Source organism: Heteronotia binoei, chromosome 14, assembly GCF_032191835.1.
Source record: "Heteronotia binoei isolate CCM8104 ecotype False Entrance Well chromosome 14, APGP_CSIRO_Hbin_v1, whole genome shotgun sequence".
Classification (NCBI taxonomy): domain Eukaryota; kingdom Metazoa; phylum Chordata; class Lepidosauria; order Squamata; family Gekkonidae; genus Heteronotia; species Heteronotia binoei.
The window spans coordinates 21,245,449-21,261,758 of record NC_083236.1 but is presented as its reverse complement, the minus strand read 5'-3'; the positions used below and the strand labels follow the sequence as shown (position 1 = coordinate 21,261,758).

General features: G+C 48.2%; 1 protein-coding gene across 1 annotated transcript in view; it reads right to left on the bottom strand.

The window, feature by feature from the left end:
- The window catches only part of LOC132582269 (zinc finger CCCH-type antiviral protein 1-like), a 57,245-nt gene extending 44,701 nt beyond the window's left edge, over positions 1-12,544 (bottom strand). The window contains exons 1-3 of the mRNA XM_060253810.1: positions 12,237-12,544; positions 11,970-11,981; positions 1,052-1,184 (exon numbers count right to left, since the gene is read on the bottom strand). Of these exons, the coding sequence (XP_060109793.1) occupies positions 1,052-1,184; positions 11,970-11,981; positions 12,237-12,544 (453 nt within the window). The remainder of the gene's footprint in view (positions 1-1,051; positions 1,185-11,969; positions 11,982-12,236) is intronic.
- Between the last annotated feature and the right edge of the window lie 3,766 nt (positions 12,545-16,310).

Below are 16,310 nucleotides of genomic sequence, written 5' to 3'. Positions count from 1 at the left end.
CCCCTCAAATCTCCAGGTATTTCCCAACTTGGAAGATGGCAACTCTATCCACAATTCTAGCTTGTTATAAGCAGCTGGAAAAGAGAGGTTGTCCAAACTCTGAACTGCTTACCCATTATGGGTGCCTCTCCCTCTCTACCTGAGGCCTCCTACCTTTCTCACCAAGCTCCTCTTTAAAATGGTCAGAAAGCCCTGACTTTCTTTCCCTTTTCGGAGGATCCAGACAGAACCAGTTTATTCTGCAGAATCAAACAGGGGAACATTTTCCAGACGGACGTATTTCAAGCCACAGGGCCATTCACGTATGAATTTCCCACATATGAAAGACACACACAAAGCTAGCCTGCTAGAAGGGTAAGCTGAAGTCCACTCTGATTTTCTTATATAAAAGGAGCTCTCTTTCCCCCTTGAGGGACCTTTCAAACAAGCTATCCATAGGTACACAAGCTGAGAAATATTAATCTCCTCTCTATACTGTAAACTGGCACAACTGCTGAATTCACATCAACTTTAGCACAACTGCTGAATTCACGTCAAACCCTTGTTCATCTAAGACCATGTAAAACTACCATCATAGATCGGTTAATATGGTCAGCTTAGGCAGGACAGAAGCTTATTCGTTCCACGTCGTTGATTGCAAGACCTTACTGAGAGCCAGTTTGGTGTAGCGGTTAAGTGTGCAGACTCTTATCTGGGAGAACCGAGTTTGATTCCTCACTCCTCCACTTTCAGCTGCTGGAATGGCCTTGGGTCAGCCATAGCTATCCAGGAGTTGTCCTTGAAAGGGAAGCTTTTGTGAGAGCCCTCTCAGTCCCACCCACCTCACAGGGTGTCTGTTGTGAGGGGAGAAGATATAGGAGATTGTGAGCCGCTCGGAGTCTCTGATTCAGAGAGAAGGGCGGGGTATAAATCTGCAGTCTTCTTCTTCTTCCTGCACCCTGTTTAAATACACCTCTCTCGTGGCCCTGCTGAGACCAACTAGCCCTTTTAATTAATAAGAGACCCTGCAGTTGACATAACCACACAGTGCCATGGGATCAAAACAACTCACATCAGGCAGCAGAAAAGGGTCATTCTGGAGAAGCAGAACATGCAGCTCATCCTCATTGAGGCCAGAGAGTTCGTGGTTCTTCAAGATCCTCCGGTTTTGCTCCGAGAAGGCATCATGAGAATACTTACAGGCCCTGGGAATAAATCACAAAGGAGCGGAAATGTCAGCATTATGACCTGACTAGGTGTGTACAGACAGCGAATCTCCTCCTCCTTCCTCTTCTGTGTTTCTAAATCTGTCCTAAGTTCTTTGGAAGAATGTAATATCAAACCAAATCTAAAGTGGGTTCCCAAAATCCCATCACTCTCTAGAGTGACCCACCTCAAAACAAACAGTATTAAGGATGGAGAAGTGCAGATGATAAACTAGAGCTATGAAAGTTGGGGCAGGATTGAGCAGCAGGAACAAGGAATACCCGTACTTTCTCTCACATGACTGAATTAGTGGTATTCACCGCCGTAGAGAAAAGCAAAGTGCTTATGGGCTATGTTCCTGTGTAGGCAAAATTTGCCCTTCATACCTCATAACTCGTGGTCTGGTCTTCACTGATATAAGGGCCCCATAAAAAGAGATGTGCAGTGTTTCTGTGCATTACAGGGCCTTCTTACACACATGAACGCCACATGCTGATGTACAGTTTGCCAGGAAGTAAAGAATCTCTGGGCATTTTCCCCTCTCCTGGGGGGAGTGGAAAGCCTAGAAGCTACAAAGCTGTCCTCTAGATCAAGAGATAGAACTTCTGCTGGCTGATTAAGTAACTAAGAGGTTCAGGGCACCTGTTTGTTCACCAAGCAGAGTTTGTCTGTGACTGGTTGCTCAAAACCCATCTGTATGGATACGGGAATAGTGCTAATAGCTGAATCCCCCAGGCTCCCTTCTCCAATTTGCAATTTTACTCATCCCTCTATAGACTATGTTATGTTGGACCACAAGGCCAGGCAATTTGATGTGCAGGAAGTCCTGGGTTCAGTTGCAAACATCTACATTTAGAGGACTGGTAGGGATTTTCTTGACGCTCCCACCTGAAATTTACATAATCTGTCAGTCAGTCAGTCAATTTACGGTCACAGACCAAGTAAAAAACATTTCCCTATCAAACCTACTACTTCAACAACATAAAATTAGCATCTAAAATGGCACTATGGACCACATTTATGGAATTTAAATGTATAAATGCCTCAGATTTTGGCAAGTGATGGTTCAGTACAAGGCAGCTCCTTCTGTACCTTAAGAGCTTGCAAAGGCTAGCGGAACGAATAGAAAAGCAAATGGCTCTCAAGTCATTCAAAACTGCAGGCCAAGTGAGACAAAACTAAATGATTAGCAATGCACACTTATGTATTTGTGGTTTGTCCTTTTTCACAAACAGCTGGGGGACGGTTGGCAGTTGAAGATTTGGTGTCAAAGAATTGACAATGTTTTTCTGGCACTCTTCATTGTTCAATCTGATCCGTCAATCTAAATTCTCTGTCTGGTATCCCCAGTTCAAGAAAAATAAATCCCTTTCCCGCTATCTAGCTGATCTCTCAAATGCCCCTTTAAGAAAGGTATTTACCCAAGCCCATTTCCAAACCATGCCATCCTTGTACCTTCAGGGTAGATTTCAAAAAATACCCGTGGACCAGTGTTTTTGTTCCTGTGGTACCGATCAGATAGATATTGTTCATTGTATTCTATCATGTCCATTTTACGGGCCCATCCGAAATAAACTGCTGAATCAATTTCTCACAAAGTTTAAATCAGGAATGTATTAAATTCTTAATGGCTGATACCATTCCAGATGTTACCCTTAATGTGGCTACTTTCATCTTTTTAGCAATAAATATAAGAAATTTTGGCCAAGTTATAGCCTCATTCTGTCACATTGTTTTATTATATATGTTTTAAATCTTGTTCATAGTACTGTATTTTGCTATGTATTTTTATGTTTTAATTTTTATGGTTGGAAGTAAACTGTATACTTTGGGGAGGGTTGCTGAGTTTAGCCTATGGCTACAACAATAAAATACTAACTTATCAGCACTTCAGTGCAGAAAGGAATTAAGACACCCCCTCCACCCCCATGGACCCCTACAGATGGACACATCAGTTGCAGGATATGCAAGGATGTGGATGCAATATCATACATTAGGCCACAGGGAAAAGGAAGTATGCTAGTGGGCACATCATCTTTAGCAATCTTAGCTTTCTTTTCTTTTTTTTCCAACACAGGTTTCTGGTCTTAATAGCTATGATATGTATGAAATTGTATGGGCAAAACCTGCTGAAATCTCAAAATTCAAAATGGTGGATGAATAGTTTTCAATGGTTGAGGTCCGTGCCCTTCTCATGAACAGCAAAAACAAATAAGGAGCCTTAGTGAGAAAAGCAGACTGTGAATAAAATAAATAAAATATGCAAAACAGCAAAATCCAAAATAAAGAAAGCTAAAAGAAATTATGCAAATGCAAAGTAACAGAGACTAAGTATTTTTACAGGCCACAGAATGCAGCTTTTCTCTGCGCAGGACGGGACTGCCTAAATACAAAATGTTATTTTGTTTGTTTTTAAAGGACAAACTATAGCCCAAGATGGAGAGTCTGCTTTGTCATGAGCTGATTTTTCTGCTGTGTCGATTTCTCACCACTGGGGCTACCAGCTGCTGGCTGTAATAAGCAACAAGGAGCCCAATCCAACCACAAGTTCTTATGCCAAGGACACACCCCAAGAGTGCCCTACAGCTGCCCCCACTGGGCAGCATCTGAAGATGGAGGCTTTAGTCAACAAAACCTTCTGCTGGGATAAATTCTTGTTTGCCTTTAAAGCACCATAAGAGTTCTGTTTACTTTTGCTGCCTTGACTACCTATCTGGAGTTTCCTCCCCACCCATGGATACCTTGACCTATCATCACCTGAATATGCGTGACAACTCACAGCTACTCTGACCAGAAAAAACAAATCTAAATAATGTAATTCCTTTTACTGAGGGCAACTCAATTAAAACAAATGATTGTGCAAGTTTTCAGGTTCTACAGAACCCTTCATCAGGCAGATGTTTAAAAAAAACAACAACGAAGGGGAGGCGGGACACAAATGTTCAGGGTCCAGATCTTAAGCCCCTGTCGTGCCAGTCTTTGAGGATGGACGCTAGCAGGATTATAGGTTGATTGCTGTAGGTGTTGGATTATGACACTTGCATTCTGGAAAGAAGAACTAGGTCCCACTATGTATTGCGGGAGTCTTCCCCACCTGGTCTGTATCAGCCTGTGCTTTGCAACTATCTTACTATTCTGCTTCATCATGAGGGCTCCCTAATCCATGAAAGCTTTTGTAGTTACCACAGGACTTTATCTTTTTCTTTTGCTGCAACAGACGTAACAAGGCCACCTTCCTAGAATTCAATCACATATACAATGTATTCCAAAACCAGCTCAGATTTCAAAGCTAGAATCCAGCAAAGGGCTAGAGGGCACATACACTTGGAAGCAATTCTAGAGGAGTCAAATAGATGCTTCAGTATAAAACCACGGAAAGTTAGTCTGATACCATTTCCCAAGAATTTAGGAAGGGCATAAGGAAATTGGCGACTACCAATTACTTCTACTGTAAATAATCACAGTATTCGTCATCATTGCATTTGAGTTTGACCTAATCAGATGATACTTTGTACTTCCTGCATTCCATGGCTATTTAAACTATTTTTCTTCAAAACTACATACATACAGTGAGTCCTCCTCCCCCTGCCTGAATGGAATATTCCCCCCCACACACACCCGAATGGAACAGTTCGCATCCTGAGCAAAACATAACTGCTGAGAAGGGGCTTCCTAGTTAATGAGCAGCTGCTCACATGCACAGCTTAGAAGGAACACTGACACAAATCTGACACTATGGACTCCAAGACACAAAAGCCGTGCTGAAAAGCCTCCAGCTTATTAACATGCTGACAGCCTAAAATCTAAGAACAAAAGTTTCCCCTCAAAATATACTGATACCCCACTTTTTGCACCAAAAGGAAGCCAAAGCAGCTTATGACATCATTTGCCTCTCCTCCATTTTATCCTCGTAACAACCCTGTGAAGGTCAGCTGAACTGAGAGCATGTGACTAGTCCCAAGGGGGCCCAGCAAGCTTTTGTGTCCAAGCGGGGAATCCGAACCTGGATCTCCAATCTGACACTTTAATCACTATACCTTGCAACAGTCATTGACGAACCGTTTGGATGATTTCTCTCCTCCCCCCTCCCCTCTACTGAATGAACAAATACTGAACTGACAGCACAGTGGGGTAAGAAAGGCCTCTACTTGCCTGGCCACTGGCCACCAAACCTTTGCTCACGGCCTGACCCAGCAAACATTTCTTTTGGTTAATAACTCCTTCCAAACCAGCAACACCTCCCTTCCTGCTTTATGCTCACCCTCTGCCACTGAGAGGCCTGTAGCATCTGCCCTTGAAGTAGTTCTTGCAGAGGTGAAGAGATTCGCACCCCTCACACTCATTCCTCAGGCACAGTCGCACAGGAGACACGGCCAGCACCTGGGAGGAAAGGCCCTGCTGACAGACCAAGAAACGCTCCTTCCCTGCCTGGGTCAGGATCTGCTTCAGCTGCTGCTCCGACAGTTCCACATGCTGCGGGAGCTCCTTAAAGTTTAAGGCCCCCCCTCCAGCACAAAGGATTTTAGTAATGAAGCTGCAGACAGCAGGATCAGACATGTTCCCTCCAGCCCATTCACCTCTGGGGAGAGAGTTCTGACTGCGTTTAGTTACACCCGCAGACCAAACTCCGCCTTGGTTGCTTCACCTCATGCGAGAATAGAAACTGAAGGCAAATATAGCACAGCCCAGTCAAGCCAAAGAAAAAAAAGGCAAAAGAGCACCTGAGAACCTGACTCAGGCTCACTGAATCACCACTGCCTTAGATGAGACGAGGTATTACAATGATCAAGAGTAGTTTTGCCTTTACAAAATCCCAGTTCTGGACCAAGAATTTTTTCTCGTGTCATCCATTGTTCAAGTTTACTCAGCAGATGTTTAGAATATAGTTTGCCAATGGTAGATAGGAGACTAATCGGCCTGTAATTATTTGGGATGGCAGGATCTCCTTTTTTATAAATTGGGACCACTATTGAGTTGAGCGAGGCTTTAGGAATTATGTCTGTTCTGTCAATACTTGTAAAGAGGGTTTTCCGAAGGAATAGCATCAGGGCCTGCTGCTTTACCTAATTTCAATTGTGAAATTAGTTCTTTAACTTCATCAGAAGGCACAGATAAGATATTTTAGCGGATATGTTGAGCTGTGCTGATTCAGGCAAAGTCTACAGACTTTAAATGACACCTGCTGTGAGTTAACTTTAACGGTTGCCGAATTTCTTCAACAGGCCATGGAAATCCGACAGAGACTGGCTCTGGAATGACCATATCTTATTTGTTTTATTCATTTAATTTTTTTAAATTTGAAATTACATATATTTTTCTCATTTTATGTACATTAGCTCCCCTGCGTACTCTTATTTTCCAGGATTTTATATTACTTATATTGTTATTTGTACTGCTAAATCTGTTTAATGCCAATAAAGGCTTGTTGTTGTAATATTTTAATAAACAAACTGAATATCATCTGTTTTTTGTTATCTGTAATTTTTCAAACTCTGTAAAAATACATGCAGAAGAATACATGCAGAAGAAAAAAACCAGCCTGGAGACAAGAGTACAATCACAAAATTGCTGCCCCCAACATACAATTTTCCTGCTATCCTTCTGCATACAACACCAGGCAGAGATCAGAAAGGCTAGAATCCATTAGAGAAACATTACACCCCTCCAATGTGAGGGGTAGAAGGGCAGAGAGAATCAGCTATGGCAGGGGTGGCCAACGGCAGCTCTCCAGATGTTTTTTTGCCTACAACTCCCATCAGCCCCAGCCATTGGCCATGCTGGAGAGCTACTGTTGGCCACCCCTGAGCTATGGTGTCAAGAGGGAGGGGTGCAGTTTGAAGGCAGCAGGGATCTGCCCCTCTCCAGTCATGAGTGTAACAACTCCCCCAGCAACAAAAGTGACCACAAATTCCAACTCCACCAAGGGGAACAGCTGCAGGATGGCAGGGGTTATTTAATGCCCCCTCCTCTCTACAAACCCCGTGGTGCAAAGTAATAAAACTGCAGTCCTAAGCTCTGCTCACGACCTAAGTTCGATCCCCAGCAGAAGTTGGGTTTTCAGGTAGCCGGCTCGAGGTTGACACAGCCTTCCATCCTTCCGAGGTCAGTAAAATGAGTCCCCAGCTTGCTGGGGGGAAAGTGTAAAAGACTGGGGAAGGCAATGGCAAACCACCCCGTAAAAAGTCTGCCATGAAAACATTGTGAAAGCAACATCACCCCAGAGTTGGAAACGATTGGTGCTTGCACAGGGGACCTTTCCTTTTCCTTTCCTCTACAAACACACAGTTTCAGACCACATATAGTGACGCATCTATCATATCTCTGCTCAGTTCATGGATTCTGCAAACTGAAACTGCTATTATAAACAAAGAAACAAAAACGGGTCAGAGGCAAGGAATGCAGGAGAAGAGAGTAGGGAAGGGACAACCTCCAACTTGACAAAATACCCCCCAACAGTCTATGAGCTCTGAGGATTAAGGAGGCTGATTTTTCCCCTCTCCAGAGCATGCTTTTCTTTGACCCCTCTATAGAGCACTATCTTCGAGGGCTTCTTTCTGTCGGATAAACAGCAGCGTCATGTTCTTTTGCACCCCCTGGGAGTTTCCGAGTACACAGAAACGCCAGTCTTATCTGCCAGTAGCCCAATTCTGTGGCTTTTGGCTTCTGCACAGGAACCAAACAGTTGACTGTGAGCTCACAGGGGGGGGGGGGTGGCTCACAACCCTCAAACTGACATTCTTTCATATTTAGATGCTGCCAAAATAAGACACACTAACGAAAATAACACTACAATGTATTCTGAACATCAAGTATGAAATAAGCTATCTTTCCTGTCACGTGATTAGAAAACCAACTTTAAGCACAGGAAACACGGCTCACTGCTCACGGGAAATGTAAGGTGACATAATATTACCCCCAAGTTGCCTAAGCTGGGTGTGCATTTAAAAACTCTTTGGTGGAAGGATATTGGGGAAAAATTTCTAAAACTATTTCTGAAAGGTTAGGCGACATTATCTCCCCCCACCAGTGTTCCTTTTAAATCATGCAGACTTCCTTTCTAAAGATACTCAAGAATTGGTTGCAAATGCCATAATCTCCTCAAGATTAGTTTTATGCTAGATAATGGAAAAGGAACATGATTCCAAATAAAGACATGTGGTTGAAGAATCGAAGGGAATGCATACAGTTGAGTGGACTACCCTCTATGTTACATGGTAAACAGTTCAAAACATTTGATAAATGTAAAGTTATTCCGATTAGCAGAATGAACTTTATAACATATACATGAATTTGTTTATAGAACTGGTGATAAATTTGTAAACCTTTGTAGCCAAATTTTCTTTTACTGATTAATTTAAAAAATTAAAAGGTTTTCCAGTTTTTAACATCCAGCATGATGAGTTCTGGAAAACTTGAACTTTGTGCATTAATTTGGAGATTATTTTAGTCGATACTAATAAAACACAAGATGGGACTTTTGATTTTTATTTATTTATTTTTACAGCCAGACCTAATGAGCATATATTCCCGGCAACCACTGAGAATCTGCTTCAACCTGTATGCGCGCGCACACGCACACACACACACAGCTTCCATTTAGTCTTCAAGAGAATGGGGGCCACTGCAGTGTTGTGATGTCACAGAGCTGCATTTGCCTTCAATTTTTATTCTATATGAGCAAAAAGAATGTATGCTCCTGAATTTCTCATTCAGTTCTTGGGGACCTATCAAATTAACTGCAGTCTGGGAGCCAGTCAAAAGAGAGCTAATCCTGCTGGTTGCCATATCCCTGTAGGTTTTGGGGGTTATCTAGGACAGCAGTCCCCAACACCTTTTTGGCACCAAGGACCGGTTTTGTTTCCATGGATCGAGGAGGTGGGGGATGTGATGGTTTTGGGATGACACAATTGTGCATTTTATTTCTATTTAGTTTTGTGTAGTGGTTAAGTGTGGGAGAACCGGATTTGACTCCCACTCCTCCACTTGCAGCAGCTGGAATGGCCGTGGGTTAGCCATAGCTCTCGCAAGAGTTGTCCTTGAAAGGGCAGCTTCTGTGAGAGTCCTCTCAGCCCCACCTACCTCACAGGGTGTCTATTGTGGGGGAAGGAGATAAAGGAGTTTGTAAACCGCTTTGAGACTCTGAGTGGAGGGTGGGATATAAATCCAATGTTGTCATCTTCTACTTACATTGTAATATATAATGAAATAATTATACAACTCATGGCCCAGTTGCTAACAGGCCACGGACCGGTACTGGTCCATGGACCAGGGGTTGGGGACCCCTGATCTAGGACAGTAAACTGCCCTCCCCTTTTAATATGTTGTGAGGAGTGCAGTAATATTTATAACAATGACTGATGCGTAAGAGGCAGGAACTACAAAAGAAGTTGAGTTGGTTATTTCCTTGGTAGCACATAATTCCCATCTCTGGATAGCCAGTCTGGTAGATTAGGCACTGGGAGACCCAGGTTCATATCCCTGATCTGCCAAAGAAGCTCACTGGGTGACCTTAAGCCGGTCACACTCTCAACCTAATCTACCTCACAGGGCTATTGTAAGGAGAATGATGTAAGTAGTACTTGGTGCCCACAGGTGGGAAAGGAGTGTTGTAGCATTATAGCATTCTGCTCAGGTAAAAGCTACATTTCACAGAGAAACTGTTACAAAAGGGCATGGAATCAATTTAACCAAATATTTTCAGTTTCCAATCACCTCCAGCCCAGTCTTACAGAACCTGTTTGAGTGAAATGCCACATGGCAGAACCACTGTTAAGAGATGATCAAAGCAGGAGTCAAGATGCACCTTTAAGACGAACAAAGTTTTAGCTAAACCTTCCAGTCGCAGCAATACCAGGGTAATCAGTCTTTCTCCTTGAAAACAGACTCCTTTCCAGTTCAGACTGGTTGTTTTCAGTTACCTTAGATGTTTACCCTGTCTGCTCTCCTTGAGCCAAACCTTAAGCCCCGCAGATCCCCTCCATGGTCAGACCCTAAATGGCTACTGTAGTGACAGGCTCCACCTCCAATGCATGCATTTCCCTGCATTTTTAGTGAGGTCTCCCTCCGATTACATTTCAGAGCTGTAGCAATAAAACTGTTCTGATTTAAAAGGAAACAGTGAATGGAGTAGGAAGGCTGAATGCCACAAAACAAGCAGCCCTTTTTAGTACAAGGAAGTACATGAAATGGCATAGATGAAGGAGAAATTGTCACCTACTGGAGATAGACAGGGGGCTAATACTGATTTTTTTTTTAAGTGCTATTGTGGAGTCGTGTAAGGACACGTAAGTTTTTTCTCTGAGTTGTTTGTGTTGGTCTAAGAGGCGCACGAACTCTCTCACCATAGTGCACTATCACAGCAACCATTTTGTGGTTGCCCAGTTCATGGCAAGGGCAGTCATTTTTACAGGCAATCAATGGTAAAGAATGTTCAATGCAGAGGTAGATCTTTTGAAAGCTGACATATCTGAATATTGAATAAAGAATATTCCTGGTGACAAATTCTGGTTTAAGAACATAAGAGAAGCCATGTTGGATCAGGCCAATGGCCCATCCAGTCCAACACTCTGTCACAGTGGCCAATACACACACACTGTGGCTAATAGCCACTGATGGACCTCTGCTCCATATTTTTATCCAATCCCCTCTTAAAGCTGGCTATGCCTGTAGCTGCCACCACCTCCTGTGGCAGTGAATTCCACATGTTAATCACCCTTTGGGTGAAGAAGTACTTCCTTTTATCCATTCTAACCCTACTGCTCAGCAATTTCATTGAATGCCCACGAGTTCTTGTATTATGAGAAAGGGAGAAAAGGACTTCCTTCTCTACTTTCTCCATCCCATGCATAATCTTGTAAACCTCTATCATGTCACCCCGCAGTCGACGTTTCTCCAAGCTAAAGAGCCCCAAGCGTTTTAACCTTTCTTCATAGGGAAAGTGTCCCAAACCTTTAATCATTCTCGTTGCCCTTTTCTGCACTCCTTCCAATGCTATAATATCCTTTTTTGAGGCGGGGTGACCAGAATTGCACACAGTTTGTTCAAAAACAAGGTTCTCTGTGGTGAAAAGTAATGGAAAGAAATTCTCAGGCCCAGCTGGCTGCTGCTTCCACTGACTGAGGTCAACCCAACCAGGGTGGAGAGACTGTCATCTCTACCACCAAACAAACTGAGCCCCGAGTACACAGCTGTTCCTCTGTCAGCAACTCTATTCCGGTTGGCAGAACTGATCCTGAGCAGATGGGGAATAGTACCCAGGCATTAAACCCAGAGGCATCTGACACCTTCCTGAAAAGAAGCCTCCGCCACCCCGTTCAGTGCTATTCAACCCTTTGCATTATCCCTTTATTCTAGAATGCGACTGGAACCCATAAGGCGGGGTGGCCAACGGTACCTCTCCAGATGTTTTTTGCCTACAACTCCCATCAGCCCCAGCTATTGGCCATGCTGGCTGGGGCTGATGGGAGTTGTAGGCAAAAAGAAAACATCTGGAGAGCTACCGTTGGCCACCCCTGCCATAAGGGAAGTCAGACATGCTGACCAAGGACCCTTGAGAAAGGATCACTTTCATCTGGGGGGAAACTGGGGGAGGGGGGAGGTCCATAAAGCCAGGCAGAACAACACTGGAAGAGCATAAAAACCAACAAGTGAAAGAAGCCATCAAGAGGTCAAAACACTTTTAAGCTTAAAAAACAAATACAGATGTCCCTGCGGGCAGCAGTTGAGAAGTTTTCCTACAAAAAAAGGGGGGGCCTCCGTAAAGCCGCGGTCCAATCCGCTAAAACCTTTCAGTTTGGCTTCCAAGCCGGGGGCAAAGAAACAGCAGAAAGGAAAGCCACCCCACTCTGGAACAAATGCTGCCTGAGCACGATCCAGCCACAGCGAAGCGCTTTTCCATCCTGCGGATTCCAAGAGGAGAGCACGGTGGCACATGGCAACCAACTGGCCCAGCGTTGGTTCCCCTAAAAGTCTGACTCTCTCCCCTCCCCCCCCCCGCCTTCAACGAAGCCTTTTCCAGGCAAAAAGGATCACCCCCCCCCCCCCGCTCTCACCTGACCCGGCACCTGCCCATGAGATTGAGCTTGCAGAGGTGGAGGCGCTCGCAGTCGCTGCCGCTGCACTCCCTCGACGGACAGAGGCGCACCGCGGAGACGGCCAAGACGGTGCGGGCCGAGGCGGCCCCCGGGTCTCCAGGGGCCCGGACCAGCAGGAAGCGCTCGGGCGCATCCTCCTCCAGGATCTGGCTCAGCTGCTGCTCCGAGAGGCCGGCGACTTGGCTGGACAGCTGCTCGCGCTCCAGGCGGCCCCCGTGGCTGCACAACACTTTGGTGAGGAAGGCGCACACAGCAGGGTCCGACATGGCGACGGCAGCCCCAGCAACCGGCCGCGGGGAATCGAAACCGAAACGGAGCGGGAGGGCTGGGCTGGGCGGGCGGTGCTCGGCAGGGGCCCCGCGCCAATCAGCTCCGGCCAAGGAGACCAAGGAGGGCGTGGCGGGGTCGCTTGCTGGAACCGCCAGGCAGCCTGCAGAGGGCGCAAGAGGGTCTCGCCTTCCGCAGGGCTCTGCTGAGCCTCCAGTCCTTCAGGTGGGGGGAACCGCGCCGTGAAATGAGGGCTGCCAGCCGGGGTTCCCTCTGAGCTGAAGGACAAAGCCGTAGGCGAGCGGCACCTTTAAGACCAACTAAGTTGTACTCAGAATATGAGCTTTCCTATGCTTTTAAGCGGACTTCATCAGACAAAACGGGAATGGCAAGCAGCAATTCTTAATATAAGTTGGGCAGTGTGTGTAATGTACCAGTCTGAGAGACGGGAGTAGGGCAACATAGTTTATTGCATGGTACAAAACACGAGGTAAGAGAGAGAACACGCGGGCCGGGTCCCGCATATATACAACACCGGAACTATTCTTCCTGCTGGCCAGTCCAATGCTGGCCAGCCATATTTTCCGCCACTCGCTGTGATTGGCTGATGTTCGGCGCCCATCGCGGAGGCACCTGGCTGTCACAGTTGCCTCCGCGGCTTTCGCGGACTAATGCTCTTTCGATGGTGCAATATAACGAAATGGTTGCGAGCGCCATACATTACACCCCTCCCCCTTTAGTTAGTAACATAATCCTGGAGGTAGGCGGGAGGCCGGCGCTCTCGAGTTGAACGCCGTGGGGTGGCTTGCGGAGTCGTGGTAGCTTCGGCCCCCGGAGTCTCCTCGGGAGCCAGAACCTCCTGGGGTTGCGGGCCGAGTTCGGGGTTTTGGGTTGCCTCTGCTGGGGGAGGCAGAGTTGTGGATGGCGGCAGGGTTGTAGGTGGCTCCTCGGGTCTGGCCGCTTCCCTTGCTTCCGTGGGTGCCTCGGGTAGGGTCCGGCGGCGCATCTGGTCGATGTCCCGGCGTAGGATCTGGCCACCCTCCGTGGATACTTCGTAGTGGCGGGAACCCACGACCCGTAGCACCCGCCCTGCCAGCCACTCGGGTCCCGACGCGTAGTTGCGGGTGAACACTGGGTCCCCGGCAAAGAACCCCCTAGCTGCCTCGCGGACCTCCGGGGACCCTCGTATGTCAGAGGCTCGGTCGGGGTGTAGCCTGTCCAGCCTTGTGCTGAGCTTGCGCCCCATGAGGAGTTCTGCTGGACTGACCCCCGTGACAGGGTTTGGGATGACCCTGTTGTCAAAGAGGAAGGCGGCTAGCCTATGGTCCCAATCGCCCTGCACGATCCTGCCCAGGGCCTCTTTGGTGGTGCGGACCATCCGCTCCGCCTGGCCGTTGGTGGCTGGGTGAAAGGGGGCCGACCTGATGTGCCTTATGAGGTACCTCTGGAGAAATGCCTGGAACTCTCCCGAGGTGAAGGCGGCCCCGTTGTCAGAGACCAGGGTGTCAGGGATGCCGTGGGTGCACAGGACCCGGCGCAGGGCTCGGATGGCGGCTGCTGAGGAGGTGGACGCCACAGGGAGGACCTCTAGCCATTTTGTGTAGGCGTCCACAATTATTAGGAATATCTGCCCCTGGAACGGCCCCGCGAAGTCTATGTGGAGCCTGGACCATGGTTTCCTTGTGGTTTCCCACCGTGTGGCCAGGGCGCTGGGTGGGTCTGGCCGCAATTCCTGGCACGCACTGCACCTCCGGACCCAGTCCTCTATTTCCCCGTCCATTCCCGGCCACCACACATAGCTCCTGGCTAGGGCCTTCATCCTCACTATGCCCGGGTGTGTTTCATGTAGCGATTCCAGGACCCTTTTCTGAAGGGGGGAGGGGACCACCACCCGGCTTCCCCATAGCAGGCACCCCTTGTGGGCCGCAAGTTCCTCCCGCCTCATTTTGTACGGCTTGAACTCTCCCCCCATGTCCCTTTCTGGCCACCCCCTCACCACCCAGTCGAGCACCCTTGCCAGGGTTTTGTCTTTCCCTGTGGCCTTTGCCACTTCGGCAGCGTGGATGGGCTGGTCCGGGAGTGACTCTACTGACATCACCTGGTGTGCGGGGGCTTGGTCGGGTCCCGTGTCTGGGAGCGGTAAGCGACTGAGTGCATCAGCGTGGCCCATCGCCTTGCCCGCCCTGTGTACCAATGTGTAGGTGTATGAATTTAGGAATTGGTTCCATCTCAGCACCCTTTGGGACAAGATTTGGGGGGTTTGGCGGTCTGGGGCCAGCAGACCCAACAGCGGCTTGTGGTCGGTCCCTATAGTGAACTTGCGCCCGTACAAATAATCGTTAAATTTGTGAACCCCCGCTACAATCGCCAGGGCTTCCTTGTCAATTTGAGCGTAATTACGCTCCGCCGACGTTAGGGTGCGGGAATAGTAAGCGACCGGTACCTCCCGGGCCGTCCGATAGTTGGTGCCCCAGGACAGCTCCCACCCCGTACGGCGATGCATCGCATGCCAGGATGACCGGAAGGCGCTCGTCGAAGTGGTGGAGCACCGCGTTGGAGACCAGGACGTCCTTCACCGCCTGGAACGCAGCGGCTTGCTTCTTCCCCCACACCCAAGGAGCTTTTTTGTCCAGTAACCGGTGTAGGGGTTCCGCAATGGCCGCTTTGTGAGGTATGAAAGTGTGGTAAAAGTTGAGCACCCCCAAGAAGCTCTGTAGCTCCGCTTTACACGTGGGGGCCGGGGCTTGGACGATGGCCCTGGTTTTCTCCTCGGTCGGGTGGATTCCCTCTGCGTCCACGGCGAATCCTAGGAACTCCACCCGGGGCACCCCCAACAAACACTTCTCCCTCTTCACCTTTAGTCCAGCGGTTTGAAAACGACGGAGCACCTCCCTGAGACGGTTGCTGAACTCCTCAGGGTCCGGGGCGGCGATTAAAACGTCGTCGAAAAATGGCTGGACTCCTGGGATCCCTTTGAGGAGAGCGTCCATTATACTCTGGAAGATCCCCGGCGCCACGCTGACCCCAAACTGTGGCCGGTTCACCCTAAACGCCCCCCTATGGGTCACAATCGTCTGTGCCTCGGCTGTTTTGGTGTCCACTGGGAGCTGCTGCTAGGCTTGTGCCAAGTCCAGCTTCTCAAAAATCTTGGACCCCGCAAGAGCGGCCAGGACATGGCTGACTACCGGCACTGGGTAGGGGTTATCCTGGAGCGCCTTGTTGATTGTGCACTTGTAGTCGGCACATATCCGCACGTCCCCATTCGGTTTGACCGGAGTCACTATGGGGGTTTCCCACATGGCGTAATCGACCGGCTCTAGGACCCCTTGTGCTACCAGGCGGTCCAACTCAGCCTCGATTTTGGGTTTTAGGGCAAAGGGGACCCTCCTTGCCTTCAGCCGGATCGGTCTGACTGTTGGGTCCAGCGGTAGGGAGATGGCCGGGCCCTTGTAACTACCCAGCGACCCGTCAAAAACCTCGGGGAACTCTCTGCACACCTCCCCAAACCCGCCGGCTGTGGCCGTTTGTGCCACCTCTACTCTGATTCCTAAGGGATCGAACCATGTGAGGCCCAACAGGGTGGCCAGCAGTCGCTTGACTACCAGAATATCTAGCGGGCCCTTGAAGGACCCTCGCTCCACGTGTACCCTCGCCCACCCCGCAATTTGAACCGGGTTTTTCTGAAAGTCCCGCAGTACAAAATCGGCCGGCCACAGCTGTCCCCTGTAGCCGGGGTATAACTTCCTCAGGGTCTCCTCCGCAATT